Genomic DNA, 12,334 nt, shown 5'->3' on the forward strand with positions numbered 1-12,334 from the left:
TCGTCAATAACGTCAACTGATAACATGAACTTGATTGAATTAACTGACAGAGAAGAAATGGCCAATTGAACGGTATGAATATAAATGACTGTAAGTGTGCTAAAGGAGTAGGTGGTATAGATCAGCTGACCGACTGTGTGCGCGACAGTGAACACCTTCCCCGTGCTTCCAGAGACAGCGGAATGCCAAACTTGGGTAAATGTTTTTTCAGTGTTGCCATGGGAGACAGGGCACACTGTTTTCGGAGAGCAAATGCAAAGGCCCCACTCATGGCCCTGTTAAAAATCGAGCTCTACGGTTAGATTGTCAAGAAAGCCTACGTCAAAATGTTTCAGCAAAGTTTTTCCAAAATTTCAGTCGTAAAGGAAAACTACAGTAAGGAAGTTCGACACAACACAATAACTTCTTCTAGTTTTGCACAGAGAAAGCCTCCCTACCTGCCTCCAAACCCCACCATCCAAAACAAATAAAACATGAGCATCAAATCAAAAACAATCTCTCTAAAAGTAAAAAGAGGATGGTAGCCATAACATGATAGTGGGATGGGTCCATCATGCCCTGCAAAAGCGCAAGTCCAGGAATCGCAGCCAAGGTCAGCCAACCCATCTGGGTCAGCTTTCAGAGGCCCTCTTGCAGTCCACTGAAAGCTTGAAACCGAACCCATGAAGGAGGTGACGCCAACTTAAATAAAGTAAATTAAACGATAAATAAACAATAAAACTAGAGTATGATTAGAATAATCATAATAAGGAGAAGAACAGCAGCACTTAAAACAAAAATTTGCGAAGGCGGGTGGGCATCTCCTTGTTTCTAAACATACAGTCCTACCCAATAAATTTTGTTCCTCGGGGGCCGAGCTGAAGGATTCGGCTAACCAGCCTCTCGCCATCACTGAGGGATGGGAGATTGCGAGGCAGGTGGAGCTTACTGAGTGGCAGAATGAGTAGAAGGAGGAGGAGGAGGAAGAGGAGGAGGAGGAAGAGGTGGAGGAGGAAGAGGTGGGAGAGACAAAGAGAGAGGGAGGGAGATAGAGAACACAGCTGTCATTCCTGCAGGGAACGTCGTCTCAAAGTACCAGCCGACCTGGGAGCAGAGGTGAAAAACTCCGGCTTCAGAGAGTAAAAGTCCTGACGACATATTTGTTCCAACCATGTCACTTTCCCAGCTAATTCTCTGATGAGCACAACTTCTCTCAGCCAGGTAGGTGTCAAGTGCACAGGTAGATAGTGCACAGGTAGAACCGATACACAGTACGACTTTCACTTGCCGCAGCAGGACTTCTCCACCTCTGCTCAGGAGCGGATCTGGCCTGTACAGGATCCCTGGGTCATTCGGACCGAATTTGGGCCGAGTCAGGGCCAGAGCCTTGCCAGACCAGACTAGACCAGACCGGAATCAGCAGGCATCTGAGAGTCTTTCTGAGGGGAGGCTGATAGAGGAACTAAATACCTGCACTCAACCCTCTCATCTGCTTCGGGAAGTTAATGTAACTTCCGAGTAAACTTCATAATATCTCAGTGTTTGTAGTTTCATTCAGCTCAGCTTTAAGTTTCTCTAAAAAGGTGCTATAGCTTCTGTAGTGTAGTGTGAAACTATATGGACTACATCTATCATCATCTAAGACCGCTAAGATGGATGCAGGAAGCTACACAAACAAAAAGGCAACAGAAACTAGCGCTAGCGGGCATCTGTGTCTGCTAATATGATTACAAAAAAAAGGGGGTGGGGCAGGGGGATCTTAGTGCTCTTTGAAACAGCACCTGCCTATCCAAAGAAAAGAACTTTCGCATGGTAGGCGTGTGTGTGTGTGTGGCGGGGGGGGGGGCATCTATGGGAATGAACGTAAGAGATAAAGCATGACTGTAGAAGTGCTCAAGTAAAGAAGAGAGGTTGGGGGTGGGGGGGAGGGGGGCGAGAAGCAAGAGGACCCAAAAAAGACGACACCACCAGAGACAGGGGGAGTCGGCTGGAGAGACTCACCCCAGAAACTGCGCTCCCGCTGGGCCCACCTCGACCAGGCGGCTGGCGAGGCCTTCGCCCTCGACCATGGGCGGCGGAGAGGCCAGCTTGTGGCGCTTGACCAGGCGGCAGGTGATGCGCGTGGGCGCCGTGCACTTGCGCGGCGGGATGATGATGCGCATGCCGTTGTGGCGGCTGCCGCGCATGGAGCCTCCGCGCGCGTCCACCATGAAACTGACCAGGAACCTGGTGACAAGAAAGGAAGGAAGGAGGGATAGAAGAGGAGGGAGGGAAGAGAAAAGATGAAGAGAGGAAGACAAATAGGAGGATATACAGACAGAAAGAGAGAGAGAGAGAGAGAGAGGGGAACAGACAGAAAAAGAGAGGAGAGGTTGTGGTAGACAAAAAGACAGTATAAAAAATACCAGTCAGTGGTGACATTGAAAAGGTAAGCAGGTTGCCCTGCCTCTGTGGCTATCAATGATGACCTTTCCCATGCTGTGACTATAAGAAAACACACACACACACACACACACTGAAACACATCCAGGAGGAAGAGAGTGTGTGTGAGTAGGGGAGAGAAAAGAGATGGAATTGCCTATGAATCATCTGACCTGGCAGTTAGTTCAAATTTAGACACAAACATGTTTTCACTCAGCATAAACCAAAACATGGATGAGACAGATTTTTTTTTGTTAAGAAACACCATGGTCAAACACAGCTGTGGGTTAAACCAGACCACAGTTAGTCGTTACTGTCTGTGAACACTGCCAGGAAAGAACACTCATAGCGAGAGAGGTGGTCAATATTACACTGGCGGTCAATATCTTCTGGAGTTACTGAATAACACATAGAATTCTCATAGAGTGGGAGAATGACATTCCGTGCCTCAACCAATCAGGAGTGTGAAAAAGACTGGTGGAGTGTGGTCAGTTCGAGAATGCCCCTCTGACATATCGATCAGATTCCATTCTACAGGTTGTCATCTCCTAGCAATTAATATGTCTCATTCATCAACCGTGTGAATGCACATCATTTGTGCTTGAACTGCTCTTCAATTAAAAAAAGTAATTTTTGCTTGAATTTCTTTCTTATATTTAACCATTTACTGCAAAATCACATGTGCCTTAAGACAATACTCACTACAGTATGTACTTTATGTCATCTGATAATATGAATTAGGCATATCAGTTACTTGTATTAAAATATGAACTTTTAACCTGGCATTAAAAAAGACATTTTGTGGTTGTCTATTTCCAGTTCTACCTTACAATGTAACACTTTATTTAAGTAGAGGATAATGTTACCGATTGTCTTGAACGGGGTGCTAATTCTCTGTGACTAGATGCGCACAGAGGTTAGTGAATAAGAGCCTGTGCTAACAGAAGTCTAACCAGTCTGATGGGTGACCATAGCCAAATGTATCTGCAGCATGGATCTTTGTTTGAAACATAACCACTGCAGTGCGTGGAACAGGAACAGTGCTAAAGGCCTAGAGCGTTCTAAGAAAATTAGTATCTAAAAATAAAAACCTCATGTTTATCAGAACAAAACACTCCTTTATTCTTGACCGAGAATCTGTCTAAGCTGCTGTCCTGTCCATGCTGCGGACAACAACGAGGTTAAAAGTTTAGAAATGTGCGGGAACTGAACTCTGTGGGATTATCTATATTAAATATTTTACTTCTGCTTTCTGAACAAATGAAGGCCTGGCTCCTTCTGTTAACACTAGAACTGCCGCCACGAAGGGTCGTTTTGACAGTTTAATTGTCTTTAAAAAAGATGACTGTTTAAAAAGAAAAACAGTTGAATATAGAGTTTAAAATCAAAGGGTCAAAATGGCCGCTTCGGCAGTTCTAGTAGCTATAATCTAGCACTTGTAGCGTTAACTCTATCACCGTGAAGGGCAGAAACATCTTGGTGCAGATGTGTGCCTAGTCTCTGTCGAACGTGTCATTATTGTGAGGCATCTCACAGATGAAAACAAGCACAGACAAAAACAATAAAAGAAAGTGAGAGAAAAAAAACGAGAGAGAGAGAGATAGGAATAAACGAGAGAAGAAGAAAAAGAAGAAGAAGAGATACAAAGAGAAAACCGTGAGCACAGGAGGGTCACCTGGAGTCATACTGAGGAAGAGGAGAGGAGAAGCTGTAGGAGAAGAAACCAAAACAAATGAATAAATGAACGCTAGAACACCAGGGAGAGAGAGAGAGAGAGAGAGCGCTTCACTTCACCGCACTAGAGGTAAACAACATAAGGCATAAACGGTCAACGTAAACACTGCATGCCTCTAGCTCTGCAGTCAACATGAGAGATGACCGTCGACAGACCAGAGAGAGAGAGAGAGAGAGATAGAGAGAGAGAGAGAGAGAGAGAGAGAGAGAGAGAGAGAGAGAGAGAGAGAGAGAGAGAGAGAGAGAGAGAGATGTCATGGGATAAAACTACTCAGGATTGGAGAAAGGAAAGATTATAAAGAAAACACTGGAGGATGATAGAGAGGAGTTGATGGGTAACTTGTTGAAAGACAAAGATAAATCTTTGGTGGAAAATCACAGGTTTGTGAAACAATACACATAGTGAAATAATACACACAGGCACACACACACACACACACATGTTCACACATGCACACACACACACACACACACACACACACACACACACACACACTTACCCTGAGTGGACAGGACTGGAGACCAGGTTGACATTGTCCAGTGTGTCTGCTGCCCAGCTGTACCTCCTCAGAGAGTCAGTGTCGTGTTCCCTGGCTGCCGCAAGATGCTATGGGGCAGAGAACATGCTGAGTGAATATGTGTGTGTGTGTGTGTGTGTGTGTGTGTGTGTGTGTGTGTGTACTGCATGTGTTTACATGGGTTTACAGCTAATTGTGCTATTGCATGTGTTCAATTATGTATGTTATAGTTTGTATGTGTATATGTGTGAGAGTTTTTGAAAGAGAGAAAGTGTGTAATAGTAACTATCTGTCATAAAGTGTGTGTGTGAGTGGGTCGGGTATTTTGGTGGGCTTGGTGTGTATCTGTTTAAGTGTAATGTAACATAGGATGGCTTGACCCCTGCATTAAACGAGCACATTCTTGAAATGTAAATGGGTATCTTATTATAGTGTCCCACACACTCACTCACACACACCCACACACACACACACACACACCACGTCCACTCACACCCACACACACACACACACACATTATCTGAGGGAACAGCGCATTCTCACCGCACATGCCTGTAGCATCCAGAACTTATAGGGAAAAAAAGGTTCTAGAAGCAAACAAACTTAACAGCCTCAAACTTAACAGCCAATAAGGTGACAATGATGGGGGTGGATCATTTCAGTGAAAAAAAAAAAAACTGCATTGGTGAACATCGCAATGCAATCTAAAGGAGAAGTGCTGCTAGCAAACGCTAAAAGAGAACGCTAAAAGAGCAAACGAAGTCAAACAAATAGACCCAAGGCATTAACTCCTAGGTGTGGAGTGGAGGGATCAAGCTGGCTGATGATGCACTCTGGCAAAGTGTGTGGCTTTGCCCTCATCTGTGCCACATGGAGAGGGAGCTAAATGGTAGAGGAGGGAGAGGAGGGAGGGGAGGGGAGGGGGTGTCTTGTGTGTCCTGTACCTTATTATGGCGCTCAAGATGGACAGGCGTCTCTTTACAGAGACCCTGAAGCATTTGAAAACGAAACAAAAAAAACAAGAGAAAAGTCCTTCAACACACACACACACACACACACTCATATACAGGCAAAGTCTCGCTGAGAAGACTGCCAAGCTGCTTTGGAGGGACACAAACCAGAGAACCACTGGCAAACTCCCCAGGCTGTCCATCAGGTGTGATTGAGATATCAGCAGATGACCTCTACAGATGAAGAGGCAGTGTCCGTCTATAAATCTAAAGGCAATCATGGCTTGCGTCCATTCATTTCTGTAAGATACTATGACATGACGTATGCCAAGATCACCCTGTTTTAGAGGGAGGGGGGCGTACCCATTCTATTATGAGGGAACACATATATTTAGCGACAACTGCAGCATGTCAGAGGCCATCAGTCTTTTAATGAACCATCAGAAAACATACAAACATACAAACAAAACAGTTGCCTGCATATGCGGATTGTGTTTACGTAGTCCTAGATTAAAAGATTTTTTGTGTAGTATTTCTTTTAGTCTCAAAAAAAGGCTTAATCCATGAACGGGAAACTGGCCCATGACAAAGTTAATCTGCTAGGTCACTATTCCTCTAGGCAACTTTCGTTCACTTCAGGGTATCAACTTAAACTTCTGACAGCAGACTATTAAAACATTCTAAATGATGACTTTCCTGTTACACCACAGTCATTTCCTCCACAGACATGCACACGTGTACATATGTCTATGATTTCTTGTAGGATTTCTCAGCCATCATCAGCAGCAGCAGCGGCAGCATTTGTCAACATTAGTCCTCCATCAAGCGCTTCACTTGAATAAGCCACAAGCCATGGAGGTGTAGACAGCACATCTGACACCTCCAGTAGCTTGTCTGAATGGGACTCATGTCCTTGAGCCACAGTTCGAGGAAAGGTTGTGTTCCGTTTGAGTAAGTTGTAGTTGTAGTTGGAGGTGTTGGGTGTGTGTGTGTGTGTGTCTGTGTGTATGACGTGTGTGAGTGTGTGTATGTGTGGCGTGTGTGTGTGTGTGTGTGTGTGTGTGTGGGGGGGGGGGGGGGGGTACTTACCGTCTCCTTGGTGGGGGCCAGGATCTCTTCGATCATCATGCTGTCCCGGGTGAAAGAGCTCCTGTTGAGTGTGTTGGACCTGTCCGAACTGAAGGAGCGGAGGCTGGTGTAGTTTACACGTTAGCACACCGCGCACAGCAGGGAGGACAGGGGGCGTGAGAGCGGACGGGGGGGGGGGGGGGGGGTTGTGGGATGGGCAGGGTGCAGGGGGTGAGGGTGGGGCCAGGGGGGGCAGGGCAGGGCGGTCAGTGGGAAGGGGTGGGCAGTGCAGGGGGGCGGTTATGGAAGGGGCAGGGGTGGTGATGATGAGATGAACAGAGAGAAAGAAAGAAAGAAAGAAAGAAACACACACCACACACACAAACAAACAAACAAACAAACACAAACAAAAACACGGCGATTACTGCATGCAACCTCCAGGGAGCAAGTGAACAAGTCACAAACACAAACAAAAAAACCCTCACGGCACAAGATGCACAGAATGATCACTGATAATGGAGGAAGTATGCATGGACTTTTATTTTCTTTTCGGTCTGAGAGAACATGAAAGAGAATGACACTGAAAAAGTGGAACCATTTCTTTGAAGGAGTTGGGAGAGTGAGGAGCATTTGATGTAGAAGATGACTAAGAAGATGACTAAAAGAATGGTCTTTCCCTCCAATCAACAGACAGTAAAACGGGGACCGGGAAGTCAGTGAGAAGGATGAAACCAATGCAAATATCACCTTTTTGATCTGCGCTCCAAAAAATGACATTTGCATTTTTGAAAAGCGAAAACAGTTGTGAGAGAGACCAACTGGTGGGGACGGTGTATCAACGATTCTCTGAGCAAAGGGTTTGGGGAGCGCAGGGACGCAAATAGATTTCTATTTGCAGTTGGGGTGCTTTTGGAAGGAGCGAGGCTGTGCTCGTAATTAACACAGGACCCTGACGCATTTGGGGCGGTGAGGGGTGGGAAGGGTGGGATCCACGTCTGGAGTAAACACGCGAGTAAGGGCTCGAGGGTTAGCTGGAACTCTCTGCATGGCTTTCGCCTACAGTCCTCATAACAGTGAGGACACTCTTTAACCAATACAGACAGCTCTAGATGTATATCTAAGACACACCTACTGGGTCTTTTTTTTCTACAAGACTTCTACAAAAGTTTTTGGACTCATAATATTTACATTTATTCATTTACAGACTTTTTTTAAAATCCAAAGTGACTTACGTGTCAATTATATTACAAGGGCCAGGGTTTAAGTGCCTTGCTCATGGGCATAATGGTGGAGACTGTGAACTGAACCCACAACTTTTCACTACTGTATGCTAGCCCAGCTCCTTAGACTCTGCACTACTAACGCCCAATAAAACATAATATCCTCACAGATTTTTACTACTAAATGTATCAGTCACACATTCAAGGTTTTTGGGTGTTAACTAGCAAAATACACATAAACTATGGGAACAACAGTGGGCATTAACAGGACTGGTCCTTTTTAAGTAAATCAGGAAGTAGTAAGTCAACTGAACAAACTAAAGACTCAAAGATCCTATTAACAAAGAAACTTTGTCGAAGTTATCCCTGGAGGCAACATGGTGAGGCATTCCAGTCTCATTCCAAAATAAGCCACACTGAGAAACTGTGCACTGCGCATAACACACCAAGCAACGACAAGAATAATGCTTATAATACAATAAATAACAACACCATAAAGAACAACAACATGCCTTTGTCAACACTTCACTGACTGAGCAAAGGAGACACCACCAAGCAACAAAAACTTAATCCAAATCAGATAACATTAGCATTAAATCTGAGCACAAAAAAAAAAAAATGTCACACACAAAAAACAAACCACAATCAAAATTGGCGCACTCCACAGAAAGAACTCAAAATGCAATGCTTAAATAACACATAAACCAACAACAACAACAACAACAACAACAACAATGACAAGAAGAACAACGACAACAGAGAGCCTCCACAAAGATTTTTGTCTTTTCAGTCAGATGAACTGGCGTAGAGGGGTAGCAACACACCACGAAACATGTTACCATGGAGACTGCAATGACCAGGGCGGGGGGGGAGGGGGGGGGGGGTTATAGAACACAACTAGAACAGCACCATGCCCTCTTACCTGACTTTAGGACTAGCGTAGGCAGGCAATACGGTCAGAATGGGGTGGTGTGGGGTGGGGTGGGGTGAGAGGGGAGGAGGGAGAGAGGTGGAGGAGAGGAAAAAAAGAGAGAGAGAGATTGAACGCAGCGGACTGGAGAGGAGCCAGAGCAGGTGTGGCAACGTGATACTGGATGACTCTCTCTTTGCTTTGTTTGCATCAAGCTTGTGCTCTCTGATGTGGCAGGGAATCAGCATCAACATCGTCTTCATCATCACCATCATCATCGTCATCATTATCTTTCTCATCAGACATGGAGAATTACTGGAAGTGGGTTACAACAGTTAGCCTATAGCTAGCCTGTAGCTAAAAGGGGGCTATAGGCTAACTGGTCTAATACACCTCCAGTGAATTATGCTAAGCTAGGCTAATGCTAGGCTAATGTTATTGCACGCATAGAGAAGAGAAGTTAGCATTTTCCTTAAAAGGAATTTGTAAATGTGTCTACATCTGTGTGCATTTGATAATGTGGTTGTTTTTGCAAAACACACACGTTGGTCCTGTGTTGGTTGTAATTGAACAGGATTCAGGAATTCTCCCATATGCTTGTATTTACATAATAAATAACATGTGAAGAGGCGACTGTTAAGTCTGACTTTGTGTGGAATGCAATGTGTTTTGAGACACAGCTGCTGTCTCACAGTTGTGAGCAAAGATTCTAGAACAGAGCTCTGTTCTAGAATCTTTGGCTGTGAGGTATAAATCAGTGTCTTCCAAAGGCTTATGAAGTGTTACCTTCAAGTCAAAACAGTTCCATGCAGCCACATTATGCACTCCAAGGATGATGTGACCTGCCAGTAAGACTCTGGTTGATTTGCTGTCCGATCAGAGAGCACATGAAAATGCAAGCAGGCTATTGGCTGGGTCGAAATAAGGCAAACAAGGCATTTGGATTTTGCTCTGCGTTGAAACAGGAAGAGATGTTTGAGTTCCAGGAAAGTGTTCTTAGCCCCAATAGTGTCATTTACACAATGCAGATCGTTAAAGGAGGAATTCTGACAATTTTTCACATAGATCTCTGTTTCTAGCGGTCACCGAGTACTAGTGATGGGCAAATGAAGCTTTGGTGAACCACTGAACCACAGCAGTGTGAACCTAGCGACACTAGGTGAAAAGCAAAAAGATGGCCGCCACACTGTCATTTTTCAACATAAAAGTCCTTAGCAAACCAATATTTTTGGCTACATATACTGTTTGGGTAAGGACTTTTATGTTGAAAAATCTACATGTGGCAGCCATATTGGATTTTTTCATTAGTGTCGCTAGCTTCACACTGCTGTGGTTTAGTGGTTCACCAAAGCTTCATCTGCCCATCACTACCGAGTACTGTCGGTACGACCCCCCCCACCCCCCGAAAACACTCGGTTCTACCTAGCTTGAGTTGCTGCAGCCAACAGCTAGAGCTGCCAGGCAGCTTCAGTGCTATACACTCTGGAGGCATGAACATAAGTGGCTCATGAACATGCCCCCAGAGAGATCTATGTGAACAATTGCCAGACTTCTCTTTTAAGATAATCTTCAAGCAGTACATAACTCAAAATATAGAGCTTTATACAACAATTGGGTTCTATGGAACTATTTATTTGTTTCTGATTGGCCGAGAGACGTTCCATGAGTTGGAATATCCCTTGACATAGCTTTATTTGGAACAGCAGCAGTGGACACCCAGAGGGCTCTGCCCCAAACTCCCATACAGGGCTTGCCGCATGAACTTTCGTGTTCGCATCGCCAACAATGCTTGAGGCAGTGACATTGAATGGCGCTCCAATTTCCTGTGTTCTCATGAATGGTTCACGTGCATGGCTTGTATACTCAATAGCACACCTTTACAGGCGGCTAGATAATGAGTGCATCCTGTCACAACGATTGGATATTGAGTTTACCCTGTCAAACAATTGGATATTATCAGATGTTCCCCCTGGGACAAAGAGGGGGATAGTTAGCTCCCACAGTCAGCTGTGTGTGTGTGTGTGTGTGTGTGTGTGTGTGTGTGTGTGTGTGTGTGTGTGTGTGTGTGTGTGTGTGTGTGTGTGTGTGTGTGTGTTTTGTAGGTTAAACATTAGCCATAACATGACCCCTACCTTTCAACAGCATAGACAACCAACACATGCAACACTTTAGGAGCCAATCTACAGTATGAATATACAGTAGATACAGAGTTGAGAAAAGTGATGGTGACACAGAGGAAGAGAGAGAGGAGAGAGAGAGAGAGAGAGAGAGAGAGAGAGAGAGAGAGAGAGGGAATAAAGAAATAAAGGAAAACAAAACAACTCTGAACAAACTAGCTCCACCATTGATTGCCGTTGTCTGTCTTTGACCTCTTTTCGAGAACGTGGCTGACATCTTTTCCGCTCTTCACATAGAGAGTGTAAGCTCTGGGATAAAAGTGTGCTAAAATATTTTTACGAGGGCCTGTCATAATGTCTACTTGTCAGCTGCTGGCCAAGGACCATATTTAGGAGCAGCTGTACTGCCAACTGTCAATTAGCCTACTAGCAGAAGAGGAAGCGCACACCTTGTCACAGCATCTATGCTAGTGTGCTCTGTTACATGAACAGATTGCCTGTAACAAGACATCTACTCATGGTGTGTACAATCAATGTGTAGCATCTGCAAAAGGATCCTTACATTTTATATTTACTTATACATTTGGCACTTTTATCTAAGGTGACTTATGGCAATAGAATAACATTTAGGCTACAGAGCTACTGTATAGCTAGCAATTGAATAACATAGAAGCTACAGAGCTACAGCTACAGCCATAGAATAGCATTTACGCTACAGAGTTACAGCTACAGCAATAGAATAACATAAGCTACAGTGCACAGGGGACCATAGCTAGGAATTGCCACTGCATCTTTCAACACTAGTACTAGAGGGTAGGAGTGCCTACATTTTAAGTACTAGTCAAAGTATTAGTATATATTATGATAGTTACATCTGCTTGGTTACCAGGTAATCTCTTTCATCACCACTGTAGTTTCTCCACAAGAATCTCAAAGTGGCTCCTTGGTGAGACTGCTGGACCACTGACTCAGCAACTGACCCCACCTGATGTCAGTCCTGATGTTTGCAAGCTACTTTCAATCAAACAAACTACTTACAGTCACTGAACTCATTGATATTACACTGACTCATCACTGACTGTAAACAGGCTAAGCTGTTGTACACCAAGTAAAGTTCCCTCTGCTAGAAAGCCTGGAGCTAGCGTTAGCGTTAGCGCTGCTGTTGCATGTGAGGCAGGTATGGACTCCGGATGAGAGGGTAGCTCAAGATGGACAGACCCAATCTGACCTCTTCTGACCCTGAGGAAGTGTCAGTAAATACACAAGCTTTCGAGTGTCTGTATATGTATGTGTATATGTATGTGTGTGTGTGTGTGTGTGTGTGTGTGTGTGTGTGTTCGGAGGTTTGTTACCTTGCCGTACGTGCCCCGATGCTGAACCCCACGTAGCCTTCCTGGGGAAGGGAGTCATCTCCGAG

General features: G+C 44.7%; 1 protein-coding gene across 1 annotated transcript in view; it reads right to left on the reverse strand.

Moving 5' to 3' along the window:
* The window catches only part of ank3b (ankyrin 3b), a 132,431-nt gene that overhangs the window by 36,310 nt on the left and 83,787 nt on the right, over positions 1 to 12,334 (reverse strand). The window contains 6 exon segments of the mRNA XM_042083966.1: positions 1,981 to 2,205; positions 4,076 to 4,108; positions 4,635 to 4,741; positions 6,692 to 6,794; positions 8,813 to 8,824; positions 12,270 to 12,334. The exon segment at positions 12,270 to 12,334 is cut by the window's right edge and continues 59 nt beyond it. Coding sequence (XP_041939900.1) covers positions 1,981 to 2,205; positions 4,076 to 4,108; positions 4,635 to 4,741; positions 6,692 to 6,794; positions 8,813 to 8,824; positions 12,270 to 12,334 — 545 coding nt within the window.

The sequence above is a fragment of the Alosa sapidissima genome, chromosome 24 (assembly GCF_018492685.1).
Source record: "Alosa sapidissima isolate fAloSap1 chromosome 24, fAloSap1.pri, whole genome shotgun sequence".
Lineage (NCBI taxonomy): Eukaryota > Metazoa > Chordata > Actinopteri > Clupeiformes > Clupeidae > Alosa > Alosa sapidissima.